This window comes from Sorex fumeus, unplaced genomic scaffold, assembly GCF_029834395.1.
Source record: "Sorex fumeus unplaced genomic scaffold, SorFum_2.1 ptg000052l, whole genome shotgun sequence".
Classification (NCBI taxonomy): domain Eukaryota; kingdom Metazoa; phylum Chordata; class Mammalia; order Eulipotyphla; family Soricidae; genus Sorex; species Sorex fumeus.
Window position 1 is genome coordinate 1373872 of NW_026606109.1, and position 19206 is coordinate 1393077.

A 19206-nucleotide genomic window follows, 5' to 3' on the forward strand; every position below is an offset into this window, starting at 1 on the left:
CCCTGGGACGCTCCTCCCCCCCCCCGTCCCGGGACCCTCCCCCATCCGTCCTGGGACCCTCCCCCATCCGTCCCCGGGACCCCTCCCCAGCCCGTCCTGGGGCCCTCCTCACTGTCCTTGGTCCTCGTGCCCTGCCTTCCCACCCGCTGCAGTGCCCTGGGTGGGCCGGGGTCCCGGCTCAGGCAGGGCCTAGGGTGAGGTGCTCCTGCCGTCCGCCCGCAGACTTCGGGCTGAGCAAGGAGGCGGTGGACCACGACAAGCGGGCCTACTCCTTCTGCGGGACCATTGAGTACATGGCGCCCGAGGTGGTCAGCCGGCGCGGGCATACGCACACCGCGGACTGGTGGTCCTTCGGCGTGCTCATGGTACGGCCCGACCGCTCCATAGCACGGCACCCCTTACCTGCGACCCTGACACCTCCGGGGGCACGCTGCCCTCTGCCCTCTGACCCCTCCTGCGGCTTGGGGCAGGGGAGCAGCGTGGTGCGTGGGGCTCCCCCGCCCGTGTGCAGGGCAGGCTGATGGGTCAGGAGGCGTCTGTCCGAGCGGCCGGCTGGCCGGCCTGTGTGTGTCCGGTGTGCCCACAGGGCGCAGAGTCCCCACACCCCAGATCCCGCGACCCTGCACGCCCTTGTCTGTGCTCGTGTTTTCCCGGGCAAATGGCTCCCACGTGCGGGGATGCCCCCTGCCACCGGGGATGCCCACCCCCCTGTCCTGGGCACTCACAGTGCCTGGCTCAGCCCCCACCCCCGCCGTGTTCCCTGTCCTGGGCACCCGGTGGCCCATGCGTGGCCCCACCACCCTCCTGGGGCCCCGAGGGTGCTGGCCGGGCTCCCTGCCAGCGTCCAACACTGCCCTGTGTCCCGCAGTTCGAGATGCTCACGGGCTCCCTGCCGTTCCAGGGCAAGGACAGGAAGGAGACCATGGCCCTCATCCTCAAGTAGGTGCCCGGCCTGCAGGGGGCGGCGGGTGCTTCCTCCCCGCTTCCCTCTCTCGGGCGGGCTCTGCCCGTGGGGCCCACAGGCACGGGATCCCAGGGCTGAGGCAGGGGCCCTCCAACGTGAGATTCCGAGGGCAGGGCACATGGGGGTGGGGGGACGGGAGGGCCTGGGTGGGCCTGGGTGGAGTCAGACCCTCTCCCTGGCCGCCTTTCAGAGCCAAGCTGGGCATGCCGCAGTTCCTGAGCGCGGAGGCACAGGGCCTGCTGAGGGCGCTCTTCAAGCGGAACCCGTGCAACCGGCTGGGTAAGGGTGGCCGCAGGGCCTGCGGGACGGCTCGGGGCTCTGTATCGCCCCCCTCCTCCCCCCGGCCAGCTGCCCCGGGTCCTACTCAGTGCAGGGGTCGCCCATCCCGGGGGGAATGCCCGCTGCGGGGCGCAGGGCGTCCACACCTGCTGCAGGGCCCAGAGGCCTCAGCCCACCCCCGGCTGTGAGTGGAGCCCCCTGGGGTCCTGGTAGGGGCAGGGTCGGGGCCGGGGGATGCACCCACTGTGTGAGCAGGGTCTGGGCAGGGCACGATTCCCAGAGTGGGGGGCCCAATGCGCGGGTGGGTGCCAGTGGGTGGCGTCTCACCCCACTCAGGGCCCCCTTCCGGGGGCAGCACCTCCCTACAAGCTCCTCCCCCCTCCCCTCCCCTCCCTCACCCCTGAGTGTTGCTTTTGCGTACACAGCACACAACACTTCCGTAACTTAAAATCGCTCAGCACAATTCACTGCATTTTCACCGTTCTGCAGTTGATTCTTCTCACTGCCCTGTGGCGGTGGACCGGTTGGAGTGTTAGCCCAGCGGGACAATAGCTCCCCAGGCCTGGGCCCTTGGCTCTGTGGTTTGCTGGGATCAAAGCATCGCTTCTGGGCGTGAAAAGCGTGCGGTGGCCGTGATCAAGAGTGACTGCCACGCACAGCTACAGCAGGGCAGGCATCACAGCCTTGCCGCAGGGAGTAGCTGCGGCAGCCACTTAGCAGAGAGACAGACGCCCCAGAGGAGGCAGTTCCCAAGGCCCCGGGGACTTCCCTGCTGCTTGCTATGGCAGCCCCTCGCCTGGAACTTGCTGCCGAGAGGAGGCCATAAAAATTAGTATTTCTCTTTGGAGTAAGGATGATGCGTGAGCACGTGTGTGTGTGTGTGTGTGTGTACGCATGTGAGTGTGCACACGTGTGAGACCTGTATGCGTGCTGTCACTAGGAGCTCTGCCCCGCCCACTCCCCCGTCCAGGGAGCACGGCTTGGACACTGTCAACGCCTGACGTTAGCGCTAAGCTTTCATGGCGCAGGGATCCATTTTGTACCCAGTTCCTTATTTATTTCTTTTCTTTGCACCCACGTGAGCTTGTCCCGCCTCCCCGAGTCCCAGTAAGAAGCTGGGGGGCTTTTCAGGGGAGTCCTCGCTGGGGTGTTCCCGGGAAGATGCCCCCGCCGCTGTGGGACTGGACAGGAGCCTTTGGGTCCCAGCCGGACTCGTCCGTGTCCTGTGGGCTGATGGTCTAACCCTCTCCTGCCCCCGCGAGTTTCCCAAACATCACTGCAGTCAGCTTGAATCGATCACCTGCAGATCTCAGCTTGGGGGCCGAGAGAGAGGGTGGGCGCAAGGACCCAGGCTCGATTCCCCAGCCCCAAAAGTGCTCCCCTGAGCCCCCCAGGAGTCATCCCTGAGCACCGAGCCAGGGTACGAGCTCTGAGCACAGCCGGGGATGGCAGGAAAAAAGCTTTCATGGAGTTTTCTGTGGAATTTTAATTTTGGAGGAAAACTAGAACAAAAGTGTTGAGGTTTAAACAAATAGGAGAAAAGGGAATCATATAAAATCTCACTCTTTCTTTGTGTCTGAAACTCGACACACTGCTGCAAAGGTGGTGCTCAGACAGTGGTTTCGTGCATTCGGCATTCTAATACCAACCCCCCACGTGTCCTTCCTGCCACCGTGTTCCCAGTTTTCCGCCACCAGTGTTCCCTGTCCGCCCCCCCCCCCCCCGCCCCCGGCCTGCCCTCAGCAGCAGGGTGACCGGCTCTGCGCGCTGCCCGAGTCCCTCCCAGTGTTTCTGGGCTGGTCTGGGCATCCTGAGCTGTCAGCTGTCTCCGCCCCGGCCCCGTCTTCACCCACTGACCTCCTGCTGCCCGGCTGCTGTGCTGAGCCCCGGGGCCGTCGGCGCTGGGGGACCCGAGATGGGTGTGGCCACTGAGTGGCTGTGCTGTCCAGGAGCTGGGGGACTGGAGGGTCAGCGCTGGTTGCGCCAGAGCCGTGGAGCTGTGGTGCTGGGCCGTAGGGGTGTGGGGAGAGGGGGACGCCAGGCCGCAGGGGTGCGGGGGGTAGGAGGGCCTCTGCAGGGCCTAGAGGCCCCAGAAGTTGTCATCGATCACAAGGACTGGGAGCTGCAGGGTCCTTGCTGGCGCCCTGGCCGGCAGGAAGTGCCCCTCCAGGGCAGGCGAGGGCAGGGGTGCAGGTGGCTGGGCCCGGGCAGTGCCTCCCCCTTCTGATGCCCAAGGCCAGTTTCTGACCCCCAGAGGCCGGAGTTACGCAGCAGCTGCCCCTCCGAGGCCCGGGTGAGGCCATGGAGCCAGGCGCCCCTGCCGCAGACGTCTGCCTGCCTGCCCGCCCACCCAGTGCCGTCCTGCGTCCAGCTGTCCCTTCTCAGCAGGGGGGCCTCAGTCCCCCACATTCATCTAGCCCGGGTGGTGGGAGGATGTGGAAGGGCTGTGTGCGAGCCCAGACCACACCCGAGGGTGGGCGGGCAGTCCTGCCCACTAGCCCCGCGCTGTCGGGATGAACGAGTCACGGCCTGGGCGGGTGAGGACCCTTGGTCTCCTGCAGCTCCGAGGGCTCAAGGCTGCCCGGCCTGCGGGCTGGCACTGTCAGAGCAGGGAAGGGGCCCGGGCTCAGCTCAAGGCCCCCGAGTGACGCTGCTCCCTGCGGGAGAGCTCGGGCGAGAGACCAGCAGCGGGCACCCTGGAGCGGCTCAGGGTCATGCTGCCCCATGCACACTCCTCTCTCAGTGCTCTGGGGCCTGGCCTCCTCCCGTGACACTGCGTCAGGCCCGAGCAGCCACACAGCAGGGCCCGTCATCGGTCTAAGTCACAGCGTCCCCAGAGCAGACAATGACTGACGGTACTAAGCACAAGTTTCTCCAGAACCTACCTGCTTCCCCCAGGCAGACTGGCGCGGTTTTCTGGGTTCCGGTTCTTTCTCCTAAAGCTCCGATGGACTCCTGTGTGTGACAGCCACCATCCAGAGGGGGCACTTGGCAGAGTCGGAAGGGCTGGGCGGCCCGGGGGAGAGCGTCAGACACCTGTCCCCACCGGCACCTGAGCCTGCGGGGAGCAGCAGAGAACACGGCCCCGGCAGTGCTCCTAGACGGCCCACCGCGGCCCTGCGCCCCTTCCCCGGCCTGGCCGCAGCCTCGGGCCCCCCAGCCACCCCGCCCTGCCCGGCCCTCCTGTCCCACCATCCCTACTGGGGCCACTGGGCGGACATAGGTGGCAGCAGGGTTGTCCGGGAGGGGCTGTCCAGTGCCTGATGCCCCTCTGCCCCCCAGGAGCCGGCCTCGACGGTGTGGAGGAGCTGAAGCGTCACCCCTTCTTCGTCACCATCGACTGGAATGTGAGTGCACGTGGTGACGCGGGCGGGAGAGTGGGGGGCGCGCACTGCCCTGGCGCTCTGAGTGAGGCCTTCTGCACTGGCTGCTGGGAGTTCAGCATGGGACCCCCAACCCGGACAGCTGTGGCCTGAAGCCCCCTGCCTTGGAGAGCAGAGATGGTTCTAGACACGGAACAGAGATGCTCTTGGCATAGCAGAGATGGTTCTAGACACAGTGGATATGTTCTAGATGTAGCAGAGATGGTTCTAGACAGCAGAGATGTTGTAGGCATGGAGATAATTCTAGATACAGAACAGCAGAGATGGTTCTAGACACGGAACAGATGCTCTAGATATAGCAGAGATAGTTCTGGACACGGGGTGGAGCAGAGATGGTTCTAGACACAGAGATATTCTAGACATGGAACAGAGATGCTCTAGACATAGCAGAGATAGTTCTAGACACGGCAGATATGTTCTAGATGTAGCAGAGATGGTTCTAGATGGAAGAGATGTTCTAGACATGGAGATAATTCTAGACACACCGGTAGAGATGGTTCTAGACACGGAACCGAGATGCTCTAGACATAGCAGAGATGGTTCTAGGCACAGCAGATATATTCTAGATGTAGCAGAGAGGGTTCTAGACAGCTGAGATGTTCTAGATGTAGCAAAGATAATTCGAGACACACCACAGAGCAGAGATAGTTCTAGACATGGAACAGAGATGTCCTAGATATAGCAGAGAGAGTTCTAGACACAGGATGGAGCAGACACAGTTCTAGACACAGCAGAGATGGTCTAGACATAGCAGAGATGGTTCTGGACACTGGACAGAGCAGAGATGGTTCTAGACGCAGCGAGAGACTCATGGGCACCCAGCCTGACTGCCCGGCATTGTCTTGGGCCAGGGGTGGGGTGCTCCTGGGTCCACCCTGTGACCTGTCCAGAGTTGCTCAACAGCAATATCCAGCTGCTTCAAGGTCCTTCCCCACAGTGGCTGAGTCGGAGAAGACCCCACGGGGGCCGCATACAGAGCTGGGGGCGACACCAGAAGGACAGTGAGGGAGTCCATGGGGTGGGGCTGGGGCTCTGGCCAAACCCACCCAGTCGTATCCGCAGGCCGGTCACTCTCCCCGGTGTGATGCGGAAACGGTGGGGGTGACCAGGTGTGAGGTAAGAGGTGGAGGGTAGACAGGTACCGGTACTTGGCGGCATCGAGGTGAAGGCGACAGCGCACCCTATACCCCACAGGGCACCCCAGGCCCCAGAGGGCACCTAACGCCCCACAGGGTGTTGCTGTGGGCAGAACCTGGGTCCCCTCTGCACTCAGCACTTGACCTGTGGGACTCAGTTTCCCTGTCACAAAGCTGCTCCCACTCTGGAATGACCCACGACTCCCAGCCTGTACCTGCCCAGCCGGTCCCTGCACCAACCTGCGCCACCATTGGTCCCTGAGCAGGCTCCCAGGAGTGGAACCAGAAGTGCCCAGAGGCCAGGAGTGGGTCTCTGTGGGCACTGGGAGGCCCCACGCACACCCTCTGGAAGCCGTGTCCCTCGGCCCTCGGATGACCAGTGCACAGAGGCCCTCGGGCCGACTCAGTGAGCACCCACCACCCAGGCCCAGCTGGCCCCCGGCTGCCCTCACCCACACAGTTCGTCTGCCCCTTCCCTGTCTGCCAGCCCCAAGGGAGGGCAGAACCCTGAGGCAGCCGCCTCACTGAGAGGGAAAGGCAGGAAGGGCTGCAGGTGCCGGAGGTCCGTGGAGCAGGAACACAGACATCCCACAAGCACGGGCCTCGTGCACAGACCTGGTGGCCACAGATGCTGCCCACAGGCACTGGCCACACGCAGTGCCCACAGACGGTGCCACACAGACCGTCTCTGGGATATGTGGGTGCAGAGTCCTGCACATTCCCAGGAGGATGGCACGTAGGCCAGGCCCTGCTGGCACTGTGAAGGGGCTGAGCCTCTGGGGAGAAACGTTGCTGAGGCTGTACCAGACCGGGGGCTCGGGCTGCCCCCACTGCCCGTGCCCTGCGGACTGCGTCAGTGCAGGTCAGCACAGCTGCACCGAGGCACTCCGGCCTGCCCGGCCTGCTCGCCCTCAGTGCCCTCTGCTTCTCCGCAGAAACTGTACCGCAGAGAGGTCACGCCGCCCTTCAGGCCGGCCGTGGGCAGGCCTGAGGACACCTTCCACTTCGACCCCGAATTCACAGCACGGACCCCCACAGGTGAGCAGAGCAGCGTGGAAGCAAACCTGTGGGCCCTGTGAGGGTCCCCTCTGGCCCGCCTGGGATGGGCATCGGGGAACCCCAGCTGCCGCCTTGGGTGTCCTCCGCGGAAATGCCCGCCAAGCTGTCCCAGGCTCGCTGCCCATCCAGTTCTGGTGGTTTGAGGGCTGGAGTCTGTGCTGTTGCCTGAGAACGTCCTCGTGGAAATGTCAGGTCTTCCCGGACCCCTTGACCTCCCGCAGCCCTGAGTTACTGACTAGAGCGCACGGGCCAGCCCAAGCCATGGGCTTTTCACGAGGTGCCCGGGATGGGAAACAGGCTCCACACCTGCTCGTGTGGACCCCAACCCCTGGGCACTTTGCCCCCTCTGGGGTGCAGCACAGCTTGGCTTGAGGGCGCCCTGGCTCCCTCCCCAAGCACCCCAAAACGATCCATCGATGTCACCCCAAAGGGGAGTTTCCAGGGGCTCAGCATTCCCACATCTGTTGTACCGCCCCAACACACACACATACATGCTCATCCTTCGCTTCCTGCACACGTGCCTTGCGTGCAAGCACACCTCACGTGTGTCGCACGTGCACATTCTTCACATGCCTCGTATGTGCACGTCTCTTGCACACTTCACATGTGCACAGGCACTCCGCACATTTGTGTGTGCGTATACGTGCCTCACAGGTAAACATGCACGCACACCCACGTGCAAGTGCACATGCCTGATACCTGCACACGTTTGCACATACCTCATGTGTGCACACTGCACACGCATTGCACACGCGTGCTGCACACTCGCCTCACGCGTGTGCACACATGCCTCCCCTGCGCATCCAGTAACGTGCACGCAGCCCTCTCAGGGGACACTTCCCGTGCGCGCGCCCCTGCTGTCCAGTGGCCGGGCTGCTCCTGAGGAGGCTCCCTCTTCCCCCCAGACTCCCCGGGCGTGCCCCCCAGCGCCAACGCACACCATCTGTTCCGAGGGTTCAGCTTCGTGGCCTCGAGCCTGGTCCAGGACCTGTCCCAGCAGGACGCACACCGGGCGGCCGTGCACCCCATCGTGCAGGTAACCCCGGGCCCCTCCCCCGGCCGGCGCTCCGGGGGCAGGAGCTACGCGTCCACGCGCTGCGGACCAGCCCCGCTTTGCTCTCCCGCCTCCCGCAGCAGCTGCACGGGAACAACGTCCTCTTCACGGACGGCTACGAGGTGGGCGAGGACATTGGCGTGGGCGCCTACTCCGTGTGCAAGCGCTGCGTGCACAAGGCCAGCGACGCCGAGTACGCGGTGAAGGTGAGGCGGGCGCCGGGCTCTGGGGAGGGGGCCCTGCGGAGACGCTGCCGGCCGCCAGGGGGCGCAGCCCTGCCGCTGGCTCGGGAGGGGCCCGCATTCTCGAACCCCGGAGAAGAGGAGAAAGTTGAAGACACCCCAACGCCCACCCACACGTGCCGCGCAGACACGGGTGGGCGCCATGGACAGTGTGACTGGACACCAGTGGGCAGTGGCTGGACAGCGGGTGGGCACTCTGAGGGCAATGTGACTGTGGATAGTGGGTGGACACCCCATGGACAGTGACTGCGGACAGCGGGTGAACACCCCATGGACAGTGACTGGATGGTGGGTGGACCCCGTGGACAGTGGGTGGACACCCCATGGACAGTGACCGGACAGCGGGTGAACACCCCATGGACAGTGACTGCGGACAGCGGGTGAACACCCCATGGACAGTGACTGGATGGTGGGTGGACCCCGTGGACAGTGGGTGGACACCCCATGGACAGTGACCGGACAGCGGGTGAACACCCCATGGACAGTGACTGCGGACAGCGGGTGAACACCCCATGGACAGTGACTGGATGGTGGGTGGACCCCGTGGACAGTGGGTGGACACCCCATGGACAGTGACCGGACAGCGGGTGAACACCCCATGGACAGTGACCATGGACAGCGGGTGAACACCCCATGGACAGTGACTGGATGGTGGGTGGACCCCGTGGACAGTGGGTGGACACCCCATGGACAGTGACCGGACAGCGGGTGAACACCCCATGGACAGTGACCATGGACAGCGGGTGAACACCCCATGGACAGTGACTGGATGGTGGGTGGACCCCGCGGACAGCGGGTGAACACCCCATGGACAGTGACTGGACGGTGGGTGGAACCCGTGGACAGTGGGTGGACACCCCATGGACAGTGACCGGACAGCGGGTGAACACCCCATGGACAGTGACTGGACGGTGGGTGGACCCCGTGGACAGTGGGTGGACACCCCATGGACAGTGACCGGACAGTGGGTGGACCCCGTGGACAGTGGGTGGACACCCCATGGACAGTGACCGGACAGCGGGTGAACACCCCATGGACAGTGACTGGACGGTGGGTGGACCCAGTGGACAGTGGGTGGACACCCCATGGACAGTGACTGGACGGTGGGTGGACCTCATGGACAGTGGGTGGACACCCCATGGACAGTGACTGGACAGCGGGTGAACACCCCATGGACAGTGACCGTGGACAGCGGGAGAACACCCCATGGACAGTGACTGGACGGTGGGTGGACCCCATGGACAGTGGCTGTGGACAGTGGGTGACACCCCATGGACAGTGACTATGGACAGTGGGTGGATACCCCATGGACAGTGGACAGTGAGTGGACACCCAGTGGACAGTGGGTGGACACCCCATGGACAGTGACTGTGGACAGCGGGTGAACACCCCAAGAACAGTGACCGTGGACAGCGGATGGATACCCCATGGACAATGATCATGGACAGTGAGTGAACACTCCATGGAGTGACTGGACAGTGGGTGGACCCCATGGAGAGTGACTGTGGACAGTGGGTGGACACCCCATGGACAGTGACTCTGGACAGTGGGTGAACACCCCATGGACAGTAACTGGACAGTAGGTGGACACCCCATGGACAGTGACTGGACACCCTGTGGACAGTGATTGTGGACAGTGGGTGGACACCCCATGGACAGTGACTGGACAGTGGGTGAATACCCCATGGAAAGTGGGCAGTGGGTGGACACCCCATGGACAGTGGACAGTGGGTGGACACCCCATAGACAGTGACTGAACAGTGGGTGGACCCCATGGACAGTGACTGGACAGTGGGTGGACACCCCATGGACAGTGGACAGTGGGTGGACACCCCATAGACAGTGACTGAACAGTGGGTGGACCCCATGGACAGTGACTGGACAGTGGGTGGACACCCCATGGACAGTGGGTGGACACCCAGTGGACAGTGGGTGGACAGTGACCGTGGACAGTGGGTGAACACCCCATGGACAGTGTGGTAAGATAGTGTGACTGTGGACAGTGAGTGGACACAGTGACTGGACAGTGGACGGGTGGACGTCCTGTGGCCAGTGTGATGTGGACAGTGGGTGATGCCCCCTTCTGAGTGCGTCTTCCCCGGGGCTGCAGGGCTGGCTGTGCCCTTGCGGGCGTCTGTAAGCCCGGGGGAGGGGTCGCGTCAGGAGGCCCCACGGGAGCCTCTGTTCCAGATCATCGACAAGAGCAAGAGAGACCCCTCGGAAGAGATCGAGATCCTGCTGAGGTACGGCCAGCACCCCAACATCATCACCCTCAAAGACGTAAGTGGACCCGCAGCCCCCAGGCCCCTTGTTGGGACTGTGGTGGGAGCAGCTCTATGCCCTGAGCCCCCCGCCCCCACCTCTGTTAGCACACGCCCCCTCCCCCACCTCTCCTCCCCGGCCTCGCACCTGCCCAGACGTGGGGCTGGACGCCCTTGCCGGGGGCATCTGTGTGCCCGCAGAGGACGGGGAGGCATGGGTGGGCAAGACCCAGTGGCTGCGCTGGGCAGGTCGGGGGCCTTTCCCAGAGGGGAGGGTGACCAGAGCAGCCACACGGGACCAGAGGTCAGCAGCCAGTGGGCATGGGGCCAGTTGGGGGCAGGGACAGCCCCGCCCCAGACCGCAGGATGCCCCAGCACGGGGAGCCCTGGCAGAGCTTGGGAGCAAGTCCTGCCGCCTCAGCCCTCACTCCCGAGCTCAGATCCACTCCAAAAAACAGGTCTGGAGAGACAGCGCAGCAGGTAGGCTGCTGCCTGGCACACAGCCAGCCCAGGTTCGATCCCCGGAGCCCAATGTGGTCCCTGAGCACCACCAGGAGGGGTCTCTGAGCACGGAGCCAGGAGAGATCTCTGAGCACTGCGGCAGACGTGACTGCAAAGCAGAAAACCGCCCTGGGAGTTTCGGGCCACGTGGTGTCGGGGATCCCAGACTGCGGCCAATGTCCACGGCCGGGAGATGGAACAGGGCTCACTTAAGGGTTAATGCATGTTGTTGACCCCAGCTTGAACCCTGACACTGTGTAGGGCCGAGTGCTCCCAGGAGGGAGCCCTAAGCGCCCAGCCAAGTGCCCCAGACACCCCCCAGGGACCCCAGGCTGCGTCATCACACTTAGGAAGTCCGGGCACACGGCTGGGTGGCAGTGGGAGCTGGGCACGTCCCGTGTGCGGGGCCCGGGCAGGCGGGAGTTCCCTGTCCTCGACCCATGGTTTGGCCTGCGCCCCCTCGGCCAGCGGCCGGGGGGTGACATCCCAGAGCTAGGCGGGGACGTCAGGCGCCCTGCTGGCCTCCGGGGGTCTCCGGCGGGGCCGCCGTGGGGGCGGTGGGCGCACTCGCGGCCCGTGGGAGGCCCTGCCGACCCTCCCGGCCCGTGCCCCCAGGTCTACGACGACGGGCAGCGGGTGTACCTGGTGACCGAGCTGATGCGCGGCGGCGAGCTGCTGGACCGCATCCTGCGGCAGCGCTGCTTCTCGGAGCGCGAGGCCAGCGCCGTGCTCTGCACCATCGCGCGCACCATCCACTACCTGCACTCGCAGGGGGTGAGCTGCGGACCAGGCCGCACCTGCAGCGGGGGCAGCGCTCGGGACCCCCAGAGGCGGGCCTGGGGAGCGGCCCCGCCCCGCCCGCGGCCTTGCCCCGCCAGCTGGGCCGCTCTGAGGCCCCTCCTGCTTGCTGTTGGACCCCCAGCACCCCACCTCGCTGTGGCCCCGCCCCTGCTTGCACTGGCCCCGCCCAGGCCCCGCCTCCCTCGCGGTGGCCCCGCCCCTGCTTGCACTGGCTCCGCCCAGGCCCCGCCTCCCTCGCGGTGGCCCCGCCCCTGCTTGCTCTGGCCCCGCCCAGGCCCCGCCTCCCTCGCGGTGACCCCGCCCCTGCTTGCACTGGCTCCGCCCAGGCCCCGCCTCCCTCGCGGTGGCCCCGCCCCTGCTCGCTCAGGCCCCGCCCCAGTTGCTGTGGCCCTGCCCAGGCCCCGCCCCACTCGCTGTGGCTCCGCCCAGGCCCCGCCCCTCACTGTTCTGACCCCGCCCCCAGTCGCTGTGGCCCCGCCCCACTCGGTGTGGCCCCGCCCCGCCCTTGCTCACCGCCACCCCCGTCCAGGTGGTCCATCGGGACCTGAAGCCCAGCAACATCCTCTACATGGACGAGTCCGGGAACCCCGAGTCCATCCGCATCTGCGACTTCGGGTTCGCCAAGCAGCTGCGGGCGGAGAACGGGCTGCTCATGACGCCCTGCTACACGGCCAACTTCGTGGCCCCCGAGGTGAGCCCCGCGTGGACGGGGAGGGCCGGTCCACCGGCCGGCCGTGGCCTGTGCTGGCCGTCGCCAGGGGCTGTGGGCGTGGCGGGGGCCGTGGCCGCCTGCCCTGCTTCGGCGCGGCTGGACGCGCCCACAGGTGCTGCCGAGCCGGCCCAGTCTGGCGCGTGGGCGGCCCCAGAGCCCCGGAACTCCAGCCCCGACCTGTCCGGCCCTCGCAGGTCCTCAAGCGGCAAGGCTACGACGCGGCCTGTGACATCTGGAGCCTGGGGATCCTGCTCTACACCATGCTGGCGGGGTGAGGCCAGGACACGCTCACGCGCGCACGCACACACGCCTGCGCGAGCACACAGGCCACGCACTTGCCCGGGGTGGCAGGGCCGCACAGACAGGCTCATTGCCGGGGCCCGGGGGTCACTGGAGACGGCCTGGCTGCATCCTGCTCCCTGGGCCTAGCCCTGACTTCCCAGGGAGAAGAGGCCTCTGCCACACTGGGAGGGACCCCAGGAGCCTGGGAGAGAGAAGAGGCCTCACTAGCACTGTCCACTTGCTCCCTCGCAGAGTAGACTGCAAGGACAGGGCACCTGGGCCCAGAGTGAGGGCAGCGACCCCACACTGTCCTCCTGGGGGCTGGACACCACACAGGGCCCCACGCTGTCCTCCTGGGGGCTGGGCGTCACAGCTGTCCCGGTATTGTGAGCGCTCAGAGGCCTGCGCCCGTGGGCTCCTAACGCGGCCTGGCCTGCTGGAGTCTCTGCTCACCTAGAGGGCGCTCGACCCACTGACGCCAGAGACTCAGAGACTGGATTTGGGGCTAAAGATTTGGGGGATTTGGATTTGGGGGACACTTGCCTTGCATGCAGCCGACCTGGGTTTGATCCCAGCAGCTGCGTGCAGTGAGCCCCGAGCACAGAGCCGGGAGTGAGCCCTGAGCACAGAGCCGGGAATGAGCCCTGAGCACAGAGCTGGGAGTGAGTCCTGAGCACAGAGCCGGGAGTCAGCCCAGAGCACAGAGCCCAGGAGTGTGTCCTGAGCACATCCAGACTAAAACCAAACTCCCCACCCCCCAAAAAATCCGATTGGTTGGAGAACCAGGAGTGGACAGTTGATCGCAGACTCGGGCCAGCTCTTTGGCCTCGCCCTGTCCCCAGGATCTTGACACCAGTAGTACAGTCCCCTGGACACACGCGTGGCCAGGAAGACAGGCAGCTGGGCTCACGGCACCGTAGACTGAGCCGTAGGAAAAGGTTGTGGCGCAGGGGGGAGCCCGCTGCCCCGGCCCCTGTGTGCAGCCCCCGAGGAGGAGGAAGAGGAGGAGGAGGAGGAGGAGGAGGAGGAGGAGTGCTGGGCCCTTCCCTGGTCTGTGGGGGCAGGGGAGCGGGCTGCGACCAGCCACCTCTCCCCCCAGGGTCACACCTTTCGCCAACGGCCCCGATGACACGGCTGAGGAGATCTTGGCGCGGGTCAGCAATGGGAAGTATGCGCTGTCGGGGGGCAACTGGGACTCCATATCAGACGCAGCCAAGGTGAGTCTCCGGCAGGGCCCAGTGCCACGCGGGCCCGGGGCCTCGGGCGGGCCGGAGCCTCTCGGCTGCCGAGTGACACTTTGCGAGAATTAGAAGAAGCGCAGGGTCCAGCTCGGGGGGCTCTGGCCTGGGCGCCGTCGGGCGGCCTGATCGCCCTGCCCGGGGGACCCCATGAGTGCTGTCTCCCCACGTGCCCACCCAGCCCTTCATCTCGCGGGCAGTCCCAGCCCTTAAACCCAGCACTGAGCCCCGTGGCTCCGTGGATTGGCCACGTGAAGCTGGTGCCACGCCCACTGGTGGCAGGCTGTGTGGACAGTCACGGGGCCGGGTTGCCCCTCCGTGTCCAGCACTCCTGGCCCATCCCGCTGCCTGCCCCGTGGACCCTCTGCTCTCCGCTGTGTGCCCTGCCCTGGCGAGGCCCTTCCTTGCTCTGCTGCACCTGCCTTGGACCCCTGACGCACCGTGCTGGGCACGGCCCCTCGAGTTGCCGCCGTGACACTCCCACTTTCCTCTCCGCTGAGATGAGTGTCCCTGTGCCCGGTGCCCGTGCCAGTCTCTCACCGTGGGTTGGCTGTGTGCCTGTGTCCCTTGGGAAGGTGGCCGCCTCTCGCTGTGGCTGTCTCTTGACCCTGGGGCGCAGTGGGGAGGCGGGTCCCGCACACGCTGTTCCCTTCCCAGGGCCCAGGCCAGCGGGTGACGGGGTCTCCGCACAGACGCCACGCCCACTCCCAGCGCAGGGCTGATTCACGGGCGTGCCCGTGGATGCACGTGGGCGTGGGTGTGTGTGCGTGCATGTGTGTGGATGCACACGGGACACAGGCGACCCGGCCGGGATGGGGCGTGGGGCTCTGGTCTGGCGCCGTTTGGGGTGATTTTCCTGTCGGATTCCAGGGGGTCTCCAGGCTCGGCGAGCTGGGGGGCGGGTGGGGCCCGGCGTGAGTCCTCCCTCCTCCCTCCTCCCTCCTCCCTCTAGGACGTCGTGTCCAAGATGCTCCACGTGGACCCGCAGCAGCGTCTGACGGCCCTGCAGGTCCTGCAGCACCCCTGGGTGGTGGACGCGGAGCAGCTGCCCCAGAGCCAGCTCAGCCGGCACGACGTGCACCTGGTCAAGGTGGGGTGCCGGGGGACGCGGGATGGGGGGGCGGGATCCACTGCAGTCCCGACCTCACACCAGAACTCCCCCATCTCGGCGGGCCCTTCCCCTCGTGCCCCCCAGGACCCCCAGACTCCCAGCCCCCCCTTGTAGCCCCAAGTCTTGACTCCACCTCCTACGTCCTGCCCTGCTTCCCCACCCCATCCCTCCCACAGCCCTGCCGCCCTCTCCCACAGCCCTGCACAGACACACACACACACACACCGCAGCCCTGCACTCTCTCTATTTTACACACACACACACACACACACACACACCGCAGCCCCTCTCTCTCTCTCTCTCTCACACACACACACACACACACACGCACCCTGCAGCCTCACCCACAGTCCTGGGGCCCTGCCCCGGCCCAGCCGTACCGCCTGAGCTAAGAACTGGGCTTCTGGGGCTGGAGAGACAGCACAGCGGGTAAGGCGTTTGCCTTGCATATGGCCGACCTGAGTTCGATTCCCAGCATCCCATATGGTCCCCTGAGCACCGCCAGGAGTAACTCCTGAGTGCAGAGCCAGAAGTAACCCCTGTGCATCGCCAGGTGTGACCCAAAAAGCAAAAAAAAAACAAAAAAAACAAGCAAACAAAAAAAAAGAACTGGGCTTCTGGGCCAGCAGGCATCTGCCGTGGCCCACAGGCCAGGGCGGGTGGCCACTGAGCAGGTGGCCACGTGCCTGTTCCCACCCCCCCTCCCGGGAACCCTCTGCTGACCTTTTGGTCTCCACTGGTGCCCCGTGGGGAAACTGAGGCTGGGGTCTCCCTTGCCTGGTCTGCAGGGCGCCATGGCCGCCACCTACCTGGCCCTGAGCAGAAGCCCCCAGGCACCGCGGCTGCAGCCCGTGCATGCGTCCAGCCTGGCCCGGCGCCGCGGCATGAAGACGCTCACGTCCACCCGCCTGTAGCTGCCCACGCGTGCGCGGCCCGGGACGCGCCCCCACGCCACCTCGCCGCCTCCTCGCTCGCTCCAGCCACACCCGGGACTGTCTCGGGGCAGCCTGCCGAGTGCCCACCCCGGCCAGTGTCCTGGGGAGCGGGGTCTCCGCCGAGCCGATCCAAAGAGCCCAGGTGGGCGTGCTGCTGCCGGAAGCCGCCCGGGGCCGTGTGCTGCGTGTCCGTCTGCCGTGGCGCCCGGTGTGAGCACGGACGCCAGGGCAGGCGTGTCCCGACTCCCCCGCGTGCTCGCGACTGTGCCCCCAGTGTGGCCGGGTGCTCCCGGGGTCCCTGCTCCGTGTCCGCCCCCGGCTCACACCCCAAAGTGCCACATTCTCAAAGAACCCTTAGCGCAGGCTCTTTGCTTTCAGACCTTAACCCCCCGCGGCTTTCTGAGCTTTAATAGTTCTGGAAGGTTCTTCCCATGGCAGGAAGGGCACCTCCGGCCCCCTCCCTCAGCGCCCCCAGGGGTCTTTCTGGCATTTTTATAACAGAAAATGTGTTTCCGGAAGCTGAGCTGGCCGGCAGCGGCCGTGAGGCTTCAGGTGTGCAGAGGGGCCTGTTCCAGGAGCTGGTGCCTGGCTCTGCCACCCTCGGGAGCCTGTTCCAGGACCCGGGCCCAGCTGTGCCACCCTCAGGCCCCTTCCAGCCCCTGCGGGGGTCCTGGCTGCAGGCCCTGAGCCGAGCAGAGCCTCCACTCCTCCACGGAACCCGGGCTCCCGGCAGCTGTGACCTGGCCACGCTCTGACGTGGGCCCGCCCGGCTCGGCTGGCCCTGAGCCGGCTCCCCTGGATGTCTGAGCTACCTCCACTGACCGTCCCGCAGACCCCCTGGGGCGGCCCAGCTCTGGGGTCTCGTGCTCTGTCCGTGCAGAAGGTCCCGGGACAGCACCCGGTGCCCACCCTCAGCCCTGGCTCCCTGAGCGTCCACCCTGGGCGCCCATTGTAGGGAGTTGCTGGCCAGCGTGGGACCGTGAGGAAGGGAGGGCCCCTGCCTGGCCAGCCGCACGCGCTGGGTCCAGCCTTCTGGGGCCCGTCCACACCCGCCCCGGCGAGTACGGCTGACGAGACGTGTTTCCCAGGCCACGTGCCATTTGCCCCTGGGCGCACCTGCCCCCGCTGCCCACGTGGCCGACTTGCCCTTGGCCCCCTCGGGCCGCTGCCCAGGGGACAGAAGGACCTGCGTGGCCGGAGCAGCCGGACCCCCCTCGCACCCCCAGGCTGGCCCCGCCCACGCCCCGCGCCGCCCGTCATGCTTTTCCGGTTTGTCTGACGTATGCAGCCTCTGTACAGATATTTATTATGCTTTCCGACTTTGACTAGATTTTTTTGAATAAACATGGGTTTTCTGAAGCGTGACCTCTCCTAGCTTAGCAGCAGACTCGGGGGCTTATATTCCTTACAAGGAGGGTCTGCAGAGCACCCCGGGACCCCCCTCTGCTATACCAGGGCCCCCCTGCTGCCGGGGACGCACATCCATCGTCAGACACCAGAGTGTCGTGCGTGCATTCTCGTGTTCTCGTGTGCCTGTGGGATTACGGCGTGTGAGCACGTGTGTGAACATGCGTGTGCTCTGTATGTGTGGTGTCTGTGTGCACATAACGGCATGCATGAAAGTATGCAGTATGTGGTGTGCACGTGTGTGTGGTCTTGCATGTCTGTGTACACGTATGTGTGGTGTGCTTGTGGGTATGTGAGTGGTGCACGAACGTGTGTATATGTGGTCTGTGCATGGGTACTTGTACATGGATGTTCTGTGTGTGAACATGTACTGACTATGCGTGTGGAATGCATATGCGTGTGTGCACATGAGGCTGCCGTGTGTGTGGACCCACGCAAAGCCCAGGAGTGCGGGACGCTGGGAGCACTGGCAGGGGGCAGTACACAGCGGGGTCCTGCGTGGACAGGGCAGCCCTGACTGGCCTGGCCTGGCCTCAGGGCCCGTCGTCCAGCACGAACCCGAGCACGGGGGCATCTGGCAGGAGCAGCCGCAGCCGCGTGGCCTCCTGCTGCCCGGCAGCCACTGCCGCGCCTTGGTGGCTCAGGCGGGGTGGCTCAGGCCCTCGGCCCGTGCCCCTCACTGCCAGCCTGATGGCCGTGAGCCGCAGCATCACTTGCTCCAGATCCTTCATGCTGAAAGGAGTCCAGGGCCGAGTCCGGGTGGAGGTAGGGCCGAGCCGGGCTGGGCGTGGAGGAGCTTGGGGGCGCCTCGAGGTTGCAGCCCGTCTGTCCCCAGGGCCCGAGCTGGAGAGGCTCCATGTTACTGAAAGGCCGGGGGGTAGCATGGGGACCCTAAGCCCCTCTGCGATCAGCCTGCCGGTGAGTGCCCTGACCCCCGACCCAGACCCCCACTGCCACAGGACCCCAGCCGCTTCCACGCACAGTAGCCTTTGGGGGTCCCTTGTGCTGTGCCGTGAGACCTGCATGCATCGACCCCGTTCTCAACCAGGTTGTGTCTGGGGGCTCTGGTCACTGAGAGCCGTGACCCCCTGGCCCCACTGGTGGAACCCAGAGCCCCGAGTTAAACGGGGCCAGCCTGAGGGCTCTGCGCCCGCCCCACCCCCTGGCAGGGCCAGGACCTGCCCCCAGAACAGCAGCGACTCGGAGCGGGAGAGGAAGAGACAAGTGTCCGGGTGGGAATCGGGGGCCCCTGCCAGCCCCAGAAGCCCCTTCACTGACCAACGGGAAACACTAGTGGCTCCCGGGACCCCAGACACCCCGTCCACAGCATGGGAGACCCACATCTGCTGGTCTGAGCCCCGTGGTGACATCAGGCGCAGTGAGTCCACACACCTCCCCCCTCCACCATCCACCCGCAGGGCTTCAGTGGCACAGTCCACAGCTGACTCGTCGCTGTGGGGGCGGTGGGGGGCAGCGTTGGCTGAAGCAGCCCCCAGATGAGGCTGCTCCTACGTGGCCGCTTCTCACAACCGGAGCCTGCGGCCCAGAAGGAAGTAATGTGGGATTTCCTGTCCCCACCATACACACGAACGCACATGCACACACTAACACATTCATCATCCTGTTAATCGTCGATTTCTTCGAGCAGGCCCCAGTAACGTCTCTTTCATCCTAGCCCTGAGATTATATTCAAGGCTTTTTAGGAGAATGAGACCCATCATTGTTACTGGTATTTGGCATATTTGGTGCGCCACGGGGAGTTTGCCAGACTCTGCCCTGTGGGCAGGCTACATTCGATAGCCTGCAAGTTTGTCCAGAGTAGGAATGAGATAATGAGATAT

The 19206-nt window shown here is 65.4% G+C and overlaps 1 protein-coding gene across 2 annotated transcripts in view; it reads left to right on the top strand.

The window, feature by feature from the left end:
• The window catches only part of RPS6KA2 (ribosomal protein S6 kinase A2), a 28306-nt gene extending 12362 nt beyond the window's left edge, over positions 1-15944 (top strand). Inside the window, exons 8-21 of one of the 2 annotated variants that reach the window (XM_056124890.1) lie at positions 223-365; positions 869-939; positions 1155-1243; positions 4526-4590; positions 6698-6800; positions 7727-7857; positions 7956-8081; positions 10308-10397; positions 11495-11653; positions 12210-12371; positions 12587-12663; positions 13774-13891; positions 14865-15002; positions 15812-15944. In XM_056124890.1, the coding sequence (XP_055980865.1) occupies positions 223-365; positions 869-939; positions 1155-1243; positions 4526-4590; positions 6698-6800; positions 7727-7857; positions 7956-8081; positions 10308-10397; positions 11495-11653; positions 12210-12371; positions 12587-12663; positions 13774-13891; positions 14865-15002; positions 15812-15937 (1598 nt within the window). In that variant the 3' untranslated portion in view covers positions 15938-15944. The remainder of the gene's footprint in view (positions 1-222; positions 366-868; positions 940-1154; positions 1244-4525; positions 4591-6697; positions 6801-7726; positions 7858-7955; positions 8082-10307; positions 10398-11494; positions 11654-12209; positions 12372-12586; positions 12664-13773; positions 13892-14864; positions 15003-15811) is intronic. The other variant, XM_056124891.1, reaches the window with a different exon arrangement.
• The last annotated feature ends 3262 nt before the right edge of the window (positions 15945-19206 follow it).